The sequence below is a fragment of the Bactrocera dorsalis genome, chromosome 3 (genome assembly GCF_023373825.1).
Source record: "Bactrocera dorsalis isolate Fly_Bdor chromosome 3, ASM2337382v1, whole genome shotgun sequence".
Taxonomy (NCBI): Eukaryota; Metazoa; Arthropoda; class Insecta; order Diptera; family Tephritidae; genus Bactrocera; species Bactrocera dorsalis.
The window spans coordinates 6,275,821-6,290,125 of record NC_064305.1 but is presented as its reverse complement, the minus strand read 5'-3'; the positions used below and the strand labels follow the sequence as shown (position 1 = coordinate 6,290,125).

At 34.5% G+C, this 14,305-nt stretch overlaps 1 protein-coding gene across 2 annotated transcripts in view; it reads right to left on the bottom strand.

Moving 5' to 3' along the window:
* LOC105228423 (CDK5 and ABL1 enzyme substrate 1) overlaps window positions 1–14,305 on the bottom strand; it is a 61,687-nt gene that overhangs the window by 41,938 nt on the left and 5,444 nt on the right. For both annotated transcript variants that reach the window (XM_049453615.1, XM_049453616.1), the window contains exon 2: window positions 9,852–12,180. In XM_049453615.1, coding sequence (XP_049309572.1) covers window positions 9,852–10,846 — 995 coding nt within the window. In that variant the 5' untranslated portion in view covers window positions 10,847–12,180. The remainder of the gene's footprint in view (window positions 1–9,851; window positions 12,181–14,305) is intronic.

Sequence of the window (14,305 nt, the reverse complement as noted above, 5' to 3'; positions counted from 1 at the left end):
ACTAGTCCACAACTAGTCACAATGTACCACCGAATGTTGCACATTGTAAACACAAAAAAATATTATTTCGCTCGTGTCGCTAAAAGAAAATCAATGTCACTCGCCGCAAGTGTTCACATGTACCTCATAGACATACGGAGATTTCAAAGAGTTCAACGCTTCCCAGCTGCCGAGGCATTGAAAAATTGGCGAGCAGGTGAGAGAGCGCAGGTGTGGCGGTAGAACAGCAGTATTATGCAGCCGTTTTGGAAATTTCGCCATAGAGCTTTCTAGAAACGCGAGCAAAAGCAGCGGCGAAACCCTGGACCTACCACAATGCAAAAACAATAAGAATTTAGCAGAATTACAGTAACAAAAAGCATAAAAAATGGCGAAACAGCAGTCGTGCCGGCAAAGCGCTTTTGCAGCGTCGCAGCCACAACAATAAAATTGCACTATGCGCTCAGCAGCTTTACGCTCTCTGCATGGTATCTCACACTCTCTCTTTCCATCGTCAGAGCTCGCAGTAAGCATTAGAAAAATGCACGAGAGCTTTTTGAATGTTGCATTTTTTATTGTCACTTTTCCATTTGGCAGCGTTGCAGTAGCAAAAAGTGCGCCGCTAGCGGGGTAGCTGGGTAGGCGTCTTGCATACTTGCATGTTTTGAGTGCAGTGCATTGCTTGGCGCGGCCGACGAGTTCAAGGAAGTTTAAAGACCCTCGTCGCCTCAGCGCTACGAGGTTGTAATGCTAATGCAATTTGCCGTTGATTTATGTATGTTGCAGGCTCGTGAATGTGGCAAAAATAAGCGACACTTTTTTGTCTGTGCTCATTTAAAAGTCTTCTACAGTTGTTTTTGTATTTTTTTTTTGTTGTGTTCTCGACTTATTTTTGGCTACTGTAGACTGTGTATTGCAATAAGGCAACGTCGAAGCGACTGGGTTGAGAAATTTGTTGACCCATTGGCAGTTAGCCCGACACCTAGTTCACGCGGTGCAATGAAAGCGGCGAGAATCGATAACAAACGGCAATGTGAAGGAAAAAAACGGAGAGGTTATGTAATGCCTTAAATTGTTAGCACTCAACGACTTTATGAGTTGGTTGAGGACTTATCCTGGACATACTAAAGCCCTTAACTGAGCAAACAGTGGCGCAAGCAGCTTAGTGTGCTTTATGTGACTGCCAGATGATCCTCGATGTATTTAGGTAATATTTTCTAAAAGATTGTATTAAAGCAAGCTTTTATAGGAGGCAGAACTTTTCGAACTTTTGCTGAAAACTTAAAGCTTATGCTTTCTAGAACCCAGGATACACTGCTAGTAAATCCTCGATGTATTCGGGTAATTCGAATTGAAAGATGCACCACGCTTTGGTCGACCTATCGTTGAAAAATTCGATGAAAAATTTAATGGACCGAATTAAAGTCTGCCATTCTTTGCTAAAACGAAATGAAATCGAACCATTTCTGAAGCGAATGGTAACAGGAGACGAAAAGTGTATCAAACACGACAACAATGTGTGAAAAAGGTCATGATCCAAGCGTGGTGAAGCTCAACAAATGGTCGCAAAGCTAGGATTGACGCCTCCAAAGGTTATGCTGAGTGTTTGGTGGGAATCATCAACTATGAGCTATTCCAGCCTGATCGAGCGATTGATTCTGCTTTTTACTGTCAACAACCGATGAGATTGAAGCAAGCAATCGAAAAAACGGCCAGAACTGATCAACAGAAAGGGCTTCGACTTCCATCAGCACAACGCTAGACCAGACCAGACATTTTTGATGACTCGGCAAAAACTGGGAGAGCTTGACTGGGAAGTTTTGATGCAGCCACCATATAGTGCTGACCTTGCACTACCATTTGTTTCGGTCAATGCAGAACTCTTTTAATGGTGAAGCCTGTGAAAATTACTTGCCGCAGCTTTTCGCCGAGAAACCAGAAAAGTTTTACACTAATGGAATAATGTCTCAAGCGAAAAAATGACTAAAAGTGGTCGACCAATATACGAAAAGACTTTTTCGACTACCCAATATACAAGATCTAAGAGGGAAATCGCAAGAAAACGTCACAAAATGTTCAAGTCTAATGCTAGTTTGGGTGCCAAGACCCTCTAGAAGTTTATAGATTTATGTGTAATGACAGCCAACTAAAACAAAGACTACTCTTTAGTCCACTACGTGCCACGTTCTGTCAAAAAAAGTGTTTCTTCGTTAGGAAAAGCCTTTAAAAAATTTTAGTCGAGCTCTTACCGAGTACACAACCTCGTTAACTCCTCTACTTAGTTAAAGAAAGCAACAGTTAGATTAAAATCCGATTTAATTTTCAAATTACAGGTATTGAATGATTGATTGCCGCTTTGCGTGTCAAAAAAATATTTAAAATTTTTTATTTGAAAACATACCGAATTAACGGGTAATAAATCACGAAAAGAACGTGCAACATTCAGTACAATTAACTGAAAATTAACTAAAAATAAACGAGCCGAATAAAACACTAGCATTTTTTTACTAATTTGGCGCACTACGTCAAAAGGTATGCACATTAGCACATATGTACATATGTACATACATACACAATAATATAAACTACACTACATCATTCTGCTAAAAAAGTGCCAGCTTGCGGCGACTTGAAAATGAATTTGTTTGCGTTTTGTTGTGCTTCTAATTTAGTATTTAGAGTGCGATACGAGTACATTGTGCTCAGGCGAGTAAATTGCCATGAATAAAATAATTCAATTTAGCAAATTTATGGCAAATGTTTTGTGTTGTTGCTGTTCTTTTTTTATTTGTTTAACGGTCTGGCGGGTACTTCTAGTCCACATACATACATACATGCAGACTCGCGTCGCGCACACTTCCATTCAACACGAATTACGGTATTAACGACGATATAATAGCGAGCAATAAAATACGCATACATTAAAGAAAAATTTGAAAAAATTGAAACGAGCAAAAATTTACTGCAATTATTTTTGAATTATTTATAAACAAGCAATTTAAAAGTGAATACAAAGAGCGGGCATAAATAATGCAAGGTATTGCTGTGGAGCAGATTTGGCAGCTGGGTGATTGAGCATGAAAAAAGAATCATTATAAATCGCATAATTTTTCGGAGTAACAAGCAAAAATTCAAAATATTCGTTTTATTTCGATGCACCCTAATATACATACATACATATATACGTATAACTAAGTACTAGTATAATTTGTAGCACTTATTTTGCATCAAACTGCAAGTATGCACCAAATAGCCAGTGAAAATTGGCTGCAAATCAAAATACCGAGTGAAAAAAAAAATCAAGCGCCAGTGCATTGGCCGTCGCTGAACAAAACAAGAAAAAAAAAAAAAATATAAAAAAAAATAAAATAAAATAAAAAACATAAAAAAAAATAAAATAAAAACAAAAAAAGCAAATAGAAAACAAAAACAACAAAAATATTCATAGAAATTTACAATTTTTGCTATGTTCGTGAAGGCGCTTGCCGACGTAAGGTTATGGCGGTGCCAAAGTTCTTACTTGAATAGCAAACATTTTTTGGCAAACATTTCAACCGATTTTGGTGTTGATTTGCGAAATTTTCAGCTAAATAAGCAAAAACGAATTTGATATTGAATCGAGATGAGATGAGATGAAATGAGTTCAGGAAAAATTAAAATAAAAAAATGCTTTGAAATCTGCAAAAAAAAAGCCTGTTTCATAAAAAATAAAAATTTTGCGCCTGCATGTATGCTAAAAAAATGAGAAATTATTTGACAGCGCAACGGATTGATGTTAATAATCTATTTTTTGATTATTTAATAGAAAAAAAGTTATTTTTACATATTCAAATAAATTTTAAAAATGTAAAGCAAAGACTGCTTCGCCTGCAGATATGCTTTAAAGTGTGAAATAAAGCGACAGCTCAATATACTGACATTTTAACAAAAAATATATGTATGTATATATAAAAATAAAATATTGAATTAAAAAATCCTCGAATTTGTACAAAAAGTTGCAGCGCCTGAATATATACTAAGAATGCGAAATTTAATGAGAGCTCAATATGCTGACATTTAAAAACAAAAATTATGTAAATGAAGTATTAAAAACAAAATTAGTAAAATCATCAAGTTTTTATTTATAAACAAGAAGTTGATGCGCCTGAAGATATGCTATGAAAATGCGGGATTTAGTGAGAGCTCAATGCACTGACATTTTGTCATAAAAATTATAATTGAAATATATCATTTTTACAGATTAAATTATGCATACATTTTATTTAAAAAAAAAGCCTGTTGCGCCTGAATATACGCTATAAAAATGCGAAATTAAATGACAGCTCAACACTGGCGTTTTGACAAAAATAAAAACTAATAAAATATTGAATTTTTTACAGATTAAAAAAATGATACTTTTAGTTCAAATAGAAGCTACTGCGCCTGAAGATGTGCTATAAAAATGTTAAATTTAGTGAGAGCCCAATATACTGACATTACGACACAAAATATACATATAAATTAAATAATGTAATTTTCAGATAAAAACATACATTTTAGTTTTAAAAAAGCTGCTGCGCCTGAAGATATGCTATAAAAATGCGAAATTTAGTGAGAGCTCAATATATTTTGCCACAACTAAAGCTAAATTAAATATTATATATTCTACAGTTAAAAAAAACACACATTTCAATTCACAAAGAAACTGCAGCGCCTTAAGGTATGCTATACAAAATGTTTCTTTATGCTCATTTGCAGTTCAAAGCCTAATTATTGTAATATAAGTTTCTAAACGTTATGCCTAGTTATGCCACTTAAAAATTGTATTCACCGTTTGCCAGTTGGTTTGTTGGAATTAATTTTTTTTTGCAAAAAAAGGTTTGCTGGTCAAAATATTGCTGTGGAATGATTGGCAAGCGTGTTTTCTTAATGTCTGCAATTTGCATATGCATTTCTGCAATTTATCAGCTGTCTAATATCATCAAAAACATGAAAATGTTTGTTTTTTTTGTCAGTCCGAGTCAAATTTGATCAGGTGGAATACCTTAGATACTGGTTATGATAAATCAACAAGCGGGCCTTCTAAGCTATTCCAGGGCCATTACATACAAATAAAGTATACATAAGTATATTCGTTTTCTATGTTAATCAATACTTTCGAAAGAAATGCATTTGCCAAAAAAATATATAATAATAATTAATACTATAGATTACATAGCTGTGCCCATCATACATAGTATTTAGCGTAAATTTGTCAAATGAAATAAATTTATAATTCCAATTAAAGTCACAATGAATGTCACATTATTTTTAATTTGTTGAATTAAATTTTTGAACTGAAATTTTGCGGCTAAATTTAGCTGAATGTAAATTAAGCACATACACATCCATAAGCACACATACATATGTATGTTTGTTCTGATATGCATTTGCAAAACACGTGGTGGATTATTTAAGATCGGATAAAGAAATAGGAAAACGAAAAAATATATTTATACATACTAACACACGCACACATGTTTGCAGGAAATAGAAAATACGCGATTTAAACAAATTGCAGTTTCAATTAAAGGTAAACAGTTGGAAATGAAAAGCGTCAAATGATTTTCCCATTTATTGACGGAATCTTTGCGTAGAAATTTACACAGAAATACATACATACATATATATAAATAAATAGTTAACAAATACCAGTCACATGTACATATGTAAATAAGCATGAAAATATCGCAGTGTGGCAGTGTGCGCTCCCAACCAAGCGGTGAGTGGTCAGCCGACTTAAATGCGAGTAAGCTAAACGCTTTACATGACTGGCGTTGTGTCGCGTGCCTACCATGCGTCACGGCATCAATTATGATTCATGTGAATTTTTACGGCGCCGCATAGACAAAATAGCATATCAAGTGAATGTGATATGTATGGATTTTTATGGAAATATACCCTGTAGGAAAGTGCTGACTTGAAAAGAAAATTTGCTTTCAATGAGAGCGAAGCTTGATAACAATTAAGTAAAGTCATACGAGCGTGGCTGAAGGGGGGATTTTTTGAATATATTTTTCGTTTTTGCTTACAAGAAATATTTACAACTATTTAAAACATATTTTTCCACCCAATGATCATTTTTAAGGCATGGTAATGGGTTTAAGATTAAAAATAACGATAAATAAATGAGTTTTTAAAAAAAGTTTCTTGAAAAATTTTTAGAACATTTAAATTAAAAAAAAACTTGTAAAGATAGTTTTCAAAATTTTAAGATAAAAAAAATTAAAAAAAATTTATAAAACTGAAATTTCAAAATTTTTTAAAATTTTATAAAAACATTTTGAAAAAATTCTACAAATTAAAATCTTGAAAAATTTGTAAAATTAATTTAAAAAATTTGTATAAAATTTTGAGATTGAAAATAATTACTGGTAAAACTTAAGAAATTTATAAAACTCAAATTTCAAAAATGTTTAAAATTTCATACAAAAAAATTATTCAAAATTAAATTCTTGAAATATGTATTTGTAAAATAAATTTATAAAATTTAAAATAATTAGTATAAAAATTTAAAAAATTTATAAAATTCAAATTTCAAAAATTCGTATTTCAATTTTTTTTTAAATTTTATTAAATTTGTAAAATAATTTTTTTTTTTAAATTTGGCAAAAATTTAAGGAAAAGAATTTTGAGATTGAAAATAAATACAGTAAAAATTTGAAAAATATGAAATGAATTTCAAAAATTTTAAAAAGTTTTCTAAAATTCATATTTCAAAAATTTTGTAAAAACTATTAAAAAAATAATCAAACAAAATTTTTCCGGTATTTGTAAAATTATTATTTTTTTTTCATTTCGACAATATTTAAGAACAAACATTTTAAGTTTGAAAGTAATTACAGTAAAAATTTAAAAGTTGTATAAATATCTACTAAATCTAATTTTTCTACATTTAATTAGTAAAAAAAATTTTAAGTAATTGATATTTTAATATTTATTTGATTTAAGGCCAAAAATTTAAAAATGGAAAATAATACAAAAATTTTAAAAAATTAATCTTTCAAAATTTTTTTAAATTTTATAGAAATTATTTTGGAAGAATTCTACAAAATTTAGTTTTTAATCTATTAATTTAGGATAACTAAATTACAATTTCCCACAAATTGGCAGTATTTTTCATAACAGTGATTTTTTCCTACAGGGCTAATATCGACAGTAATGACACACTCATGCATATTTATGTCAGCATTTAAGGTCATTTGGCATTTCACTCTAATTTCATAATTTATTGAATTTTTTTAAGAATTTATTTGCAAATATGTGGAGTATATGACGAATTTTATAATAAAAGTACCGTGTGCCATGGAAAAAAGTGCAGCCAACGCGAGGCAGCAAATTATGGCAAATATATAAAAATAATAATTATTGTAACAACAACAAATAAATATCACATGATTAATATAATCAATTATAGCACACACATGCACACAAACATCTGTATTTACGCAGGTAAGCGCAATTTTCCGTGTTGTCAAGTGGCGTGCGTTGCATTGTCGTCTGTTTCGCCGAAAAAAGTAGAAAAAAATACGGTAGCGCAAATTATTTACGTAATACTCGCATTACAATCGAGCAGCGATACAATTCAAGTGGAAATTTTGAGATTGCCGTTTTTGTGCGGTAGTTAAGGCTTAAGTGGCTTTGCCAAATGAAATTGGAAAGCAGAAATTGCTGCCAATTTTATTAAATTTGTCCAAAAGAATTATATTTTATAACAATTTACAACAACAACAGGTTCTTCCTTATCTTATCAATTATGCGCAGTGCTTGAATAAGTCCTCGACATATTTTATTTGTGAAGCGCTGCGAACAATGATTTTATGATTTTGTACGAAATTGGATAATTGGCGAATTTTTGGTGCGTCACAAGGAAATGGGAAAAACTAAATTGAAACTGTGATGTATATAAAAATATAGATGTATGTATGTAAAGGGTGATTTTTTAAGAGCTTGATAACTTTTTTTTAAAAAAAAACGCATAAAATTTGCAAAATCTCATCGGTTCTTTATTTGAAACGTTAGATTGGTTCATGACATTTACTTTTTGAAGATAATTTCATTTAAATGTTGACCGCGGCTGCGTCTTAGGTGGTCCATTCGGAAAGTCCAATTTTGGGCAACTTTTTCGAGCATTTCGGCCGGAATAGCCCGAATTTCTTAGGAAATGTTGTCTTCCAAAGCTGGAATAGTTGCTGGCTTATTTCTGTAGACTTTAGACTTGACGTAGCCCCACAAAAAATAGTCTAAAGGCGTTAAATCGCATGATCTTGGTGGCCAACTTACGGATCCATTTCTTGAGATGAATTGTTGTCCGAAGTTTTCCCTCAAAATGGCCATAGAATCGCGAGCTGTGTGGCATGTAGCGCCATCTTGTTGAAACCACATGTCAACCAAGTTCAGTTCTTCCATTTTTGGCAACAAAAAGTTTGTTAGCATCGAACGATAGCGATCGCCATTCACCGTAACGTTGCGTCCAACAGCATCTTTGAAAAAATACGGTCCAATGATTCCACCAGCGTACAAACCACACCAAACAGTGCATTTTTCGGGATGCATGGGCAGTTCTTGAACGGCTTCTGGTTGCTCTTCACCCCAAATGCGGCAATTTTGCTTATTTACGTAGCCATTCAACCAGAAATGAGCCTCATCGCTGAACAAAATTTGTCGATAAAAAAGCGGATTTTCTGCCAACTTTTCTAGGGCCCATTCACTGAAAATTCGACGTTGTGGCAGATCGTTCGGCTTCAGTTCTTGCACGAGCTGTATTTTATACGGTTTTACACCAAGATCTTTGCGTAAAATCTTCCATGTGGTCGAATAACACAAACCCAATTGCTGCGAACGGCGACGAATCGACATTTCACGGTCTTCAGCCACATTCTCAGAAACAGACGCAATATTCTCTTCTGTACGCACTGTACGCATTCGTGTGGTTGGTTTAATGTCCAATAAAGTAAACTGAGTGCGAAACTTGGTCACAATCGCATTAATTGTTTGCTCACTTGGTCGATTATGTAGACCATAAATCGGACGTAAAGCGCGAAACACATTTCGAACCGAACACTGATTTTGGTAATAAAATTCAATGATTTGCAAGCGTTGCTCGTTAGTAAGTCTATTCATGATGAAATGTCAAAGCATACTGAGCATCTTTCTCTTTGGCACCATGTCTGAAATCCCACGTGATCTGTCAAATACTAATGCATGAAAATCCTAACCTCAAAAAAATCACCCGTTACAAGCAAGTGTTCGTTTAAAACTTCCTTCACATTAGCAATTTTAATATATTTATTTAATATTTTTTTTTTATAAACATTTTTATTTGTTTTATAAATATTTTATTTTTTATACATTTTTTTATTTTTAATTTATAAATTTTCTTTAATTTTTTTTTTTAACTTTTATACTTTTTTTTTAAATTTATAAATTTTGGTTTCATTTTTTTTTATAATTTTTTTTTAAATTCATAAATTTTGGTTTAATTTTTTTTTATAATTTTTTTTATAAATTTTGGTTTCATTTTTTTTTATAATTTTTTTTTTTTTATAATTTTTTTTGTTTTTATAATTTTTTTTTTTAATTTTTATAAGTTTTTTTGTTAATTTTTATAATATATTTTTTTAAATTTTCATAATTTCTTTTTAAATTAAATTTTAAATTCGACTTCGTTCGATTTTTCCCAACGCAGTTTTCCCGCTATATTTAGTAAAGTGAAAAGGACAGACGATTTATGACAAGTCAACGCTCTTGGCATCATTTCAAACACATGTCTTGGAAGCATTGCGTTTCCAACACACACTTAAATAGCAATTTGATATTTCGTGTAAAGTAATAACGGTTTTATTTGCACTCACCTTTCACGCAACGGCATTAGTATGCCAGCACCCAAACTGGAAACTTTCATTGGTATTTTGACGCTATCCGAATCGCTGCCGCTCTCGGCGCCCGAACCGCCGCTACCGCCGGCCAACTGTTGCTTGCTGGCAATACCCATTGTGCCATGCTTAGAAGTTTGCCTGCAATTATGATTGCACTGTTGCCGACTACTCGATGTTGGTCGCTTAACATTGCGCTTCTCAGTCACAGTTGCACCACCACCAACGCCAACGCCGATGCCGCCGCCACCATCGCTGCCGCTGATGATGTCGTAGTCACCAGCGGATTCATCCATATGCTTGACTGTCGACCTGGCTGCGACAGTTGCTGTTGCTGCTTTTGTATTGCCACCATCGCCCTTGTAAGCGTTGCCTGGCCGTGCATTTATCAAGTGTTGACCCATATTTTCAATTTCACTAAAATGCCCATCACCATCGGCGCTGCCGGTACTATCGGCACAGCCATCGCTGCCAGTGCCACCGCCGCCTTCACCACCAGCACCACAACAACTACCGCTGCCGCCGCCCATGAGGTCCATGTGCGTATCATCGCAATTGGCGAGATACATGGCTGCCGAAGCCATGCCAGTGCCGCCGGCGTTGCCGTTACCCACATTGCAACCTGCGCCATTCGTATGATGTTGCGTATAGTAGTGATGTTGATGGTAATGTTGTTGATGCTGCTGCTGTTGCCGTGGATGTCGATTATTGCGATTGTAGTTGAAGTGTTGGTGCTGATGCTGCTGTTTGCCGCCGCCGCCGCCGCTGCCGCCGTATCCGATACCGCCGCCAGTCGTTGCGCCACTTTGTAATCCCGCTGCCGTTGCGTTGTACGTTGTAGCCGCGTTGCCACAAATGCCAATTGTTGCTCCAAATTTAGTATCCCGATGTGTGCCATCTAATGAAATATTCGATAGAAACGAGATCGCAGTCAATCTGCGCCTGTGTCTCGTTTTATTGAGCGAACTTGCCATTAGGCAGTGACGGCAATTGGTGTCTTTCAACTTTAAGGCGTCTATTTGGTTATGGAACGCGTCGCTTGATATTTGCACTTGAGCTGCTTCTGCTGCTGCTGCTACTGTTGCTGTCTCTTCTTCTTCTTTTGCCCACGTACCGCGGTCTGTCAGCTATGTTTGCTGGTCTTGCTTGTCGCGCAGTGTTTACTCTGTGCTAGACTTGTTATGGAATGTATGGGGGTCTGTAACTCTAGGGTCGTTGGGGGCACGGTGCAATTTAAAGGCCGTTCGCTTTTTTTAAGCACTCTTTAAAGTTTTTCCCAAACTTTTGTGCTTGAAAGTGGTGCAAAAGAGCTTTTTTGGGAATTTTTTGATACAATTTTTTTTTTTCAAAAAATTATCTAGCTATTTTAACGGTTTATTTTCAGTAGAGCTTCTACCACACAGAAATTCGAAGTTGAAAATTTCTGTTTTGGGTCTGATTTCGTTAGCTTTTTAACGAAACTCACGCAGACTCGCTCGAAAAACGCACTTTTTAATTTAAAATTAAATTGTGAAATTTCAATGTTTTTATGAAAGTTTATTGTTTTTAAGAGTTTTGATTTTTTGGATTTTTCAAAACTTTTCTTTTATGAAATTTATAACTTTTTAAATGAAATTTTATTGTTTTTTTCTTTGATTTTAGAATTTTTGGAATTTTCAAATTTTTTTTTTTTATAAAATTCGCAAAATTTTCTTAAAGCGCCCAGTCGTTTTGTAAAAATTACCACACAGTGTTGGGTCGACTTTAGCGTTTTGCTACAAATTTCTCGCTATATACGCAGTGTTTCGACTGCACGACCTTTTCGCTAAATAATTGCTTATTTTGCTGCTTGTTGCTGTTGTTATTATATGACTTTCGAACGTATACGAATATCACATAAACTTTTTAGTCTTTAAAAGCGACACTTTTTTAGACAAATTCGATTTACTTAAACGCGACATTTTGTTGCTGATTTTTTCTAACTGTAACAACTTTCGAAGTGTCAAAACTTAAAATGTAAAATTATCGAAAATAATATTTATTTTCTTTAAACCGTGAAAATTTCTACGCAAATACAGTTAAGATTTCACTAACACACACTCACATACACAGTTATGATTTTTCGTTGAATTGCAATAAAATGCGAATTGTTGTTGCTCACTGGTCGTTGGCCGCTGTCACAAGCTTCAGCTTCATTAGTTGGAAATTTCCAATATTTATTATGCGCTTTTGGATTTCGCCGTGGTTGTGCTGCTGCTGCTCGCTGCGTCGTGCGCTTCGTGTGTACGCTTTCGAATGCAAACTCAGAGTGGTGGTTGTCGGAAAAATTCTAGAATTAAAAATTAAGTAAACACTATATAAGTTGCATTATAAGCACTGACAACAACAACAACAAGTACTACAATAACAAAGCGTGCATACATATGTATAAATAATGTGGATAGTGCAGACAGCAATTGGTAGAGAAAATATGCCTGCAGTAGACCCAGGCAGCGCATGCATGTGGCCAGAGATATTGCAGAAAACGTTTGAGAGTGAGCACGCGCGCGCTTACTTGGAGAGAGCCAGAGCTGGCATGAATGAGCCGGACCATGCAACAGCATCGTGCCGTTGTGCATACATATCGCGACAACAATTGAGCTATGTCGAGGTGGTTCTGGTTGTTGTGGCATCCACACCACTGCGTGCGATGGCAACGGCGTCGACAATGAACAGCAGAGAAGCATATAATATACAGTGACTCACACGTCTAACCGGACGCGTGCATTGCCAATGATGGCACCCTCCAATCATATGGTGAACATTTTAAAAATGATACATATGATACATCAAATTAAAGGAAAAATCTTCTATTTTATTTTTAGAAACTTAAAAATAGTAATAAATTTATTCACTGCGTAAAATTTAGAGAAATAGCTCGCAACATATAAATTTTGTTCCACACAACTAACCGGAAAATTACAAGAAGTAACCTTCTACAAGTAACGATACTTCTGATCGTTGTGGAATTCCACTGGAATAAACACTGAATATTATTTTCAGCATATTAGTAGTTACCGGTAAGTCTGTGAGTAAGCCACACAACAATATGACACCCCCACGTGCTCATTCTTGTATCGAAATTCTGAAGCTAATTATTCAGTTATGGGAAGAAAGAAAAACCATTAAAGATATTTCGGAGATTGTGAAAAGAACTAATTCAACTGTCTTCGATATTATAAAAAAGTTTGAGAAGGAAAATAGGATCAATAATATTAGTAGAGCTGGTCAAGGAAAGAAGCTAACACAAGCCGAAGAAAAGTTTACACTGAAAATTGTTGAAAAAAATCCATTTTCCTCTGCGGAAAATGTAAGAAACATATTGGAAAATGAAAAAGGGAAGAAGGTTTCAGCTGAAACAATTCGCCGCACACTTAGAAGCTTCGATTTACATGGTACAGCAGTTGTAAAAAAGCCGTACATACACGAAAAAAATAGAATGAATAGGCTAGAATTTGCGAAATTGTATTTAAAAAGGCTTGATGAGTTTTGACAAAGGGCAAATGGCATAATTTTGATTTAGTAATCATAAAACCGTATTATTACTTCTTTTTCAAGGTTCTTTTCACACACGAAAGCAAGTTTAACTTGCAGGGATCTGATGGCTGAAGTTTTGTATGGCGGCGTCCCAACGAAGCTTACTTGCCAAAACATACTAGGGCAACACTTAAGCACGGTGGTGGGCCAGTAATGGTTTTAGGATGCATATCGGCTAAAGGAAGGGGCAGCCTGCATTTTGTGCAAGGTATTATGTATGGTTTCCAATATGTCGACATTTTAAAGGAAATTTTAAAGCAGTCATGTGTCACATTGGGAATTAAAGACAATTTTACAATTTACCAAGACAACGATCCGAAGCACAAATCGGAGATTGCTCGTATTTGGTAAATATACAACTGCCCTCATGTACTGGGGACACCTGCCCAATCCCCAGATCTGAACGTTATTGAGCACGTATGACAAGAAGTCAGTCGAAAAGTGTACTAAAGACAGTATTCCAATGTTGCTGGGCTCAAAAGGTCTATTTTGGAGGCTTGGAACACAATACCACCAGAATTTTGTCAAAAACTTGTCGCCTCTATACCAAGGCGACTAGAAGCAGTTTTATCTGCAAAAGGATATGCTACGAAATATAAGTAATCATTAGCTTTTTAAAAAATCCGGTTAGTTGTGTGGAACGAATTTTATATGTTGCGAGCTATTTCTCTAAATTTTACGCAGTGAATAAATTTATTACTATTTTTAAGTTTCTTAAAATAAAATAGAAGATTTTTCCTTTAATTTGATGTATCATATGTATCATTTTTAAGATGTTCACTATATGATTGGAGGGTTCCATCATTGGCAATGCGCGCGTCCGGTTAGACGTGTGAGTCACTGTATGTAATAAAGTGTGATCAAAAGTAATGCAAATC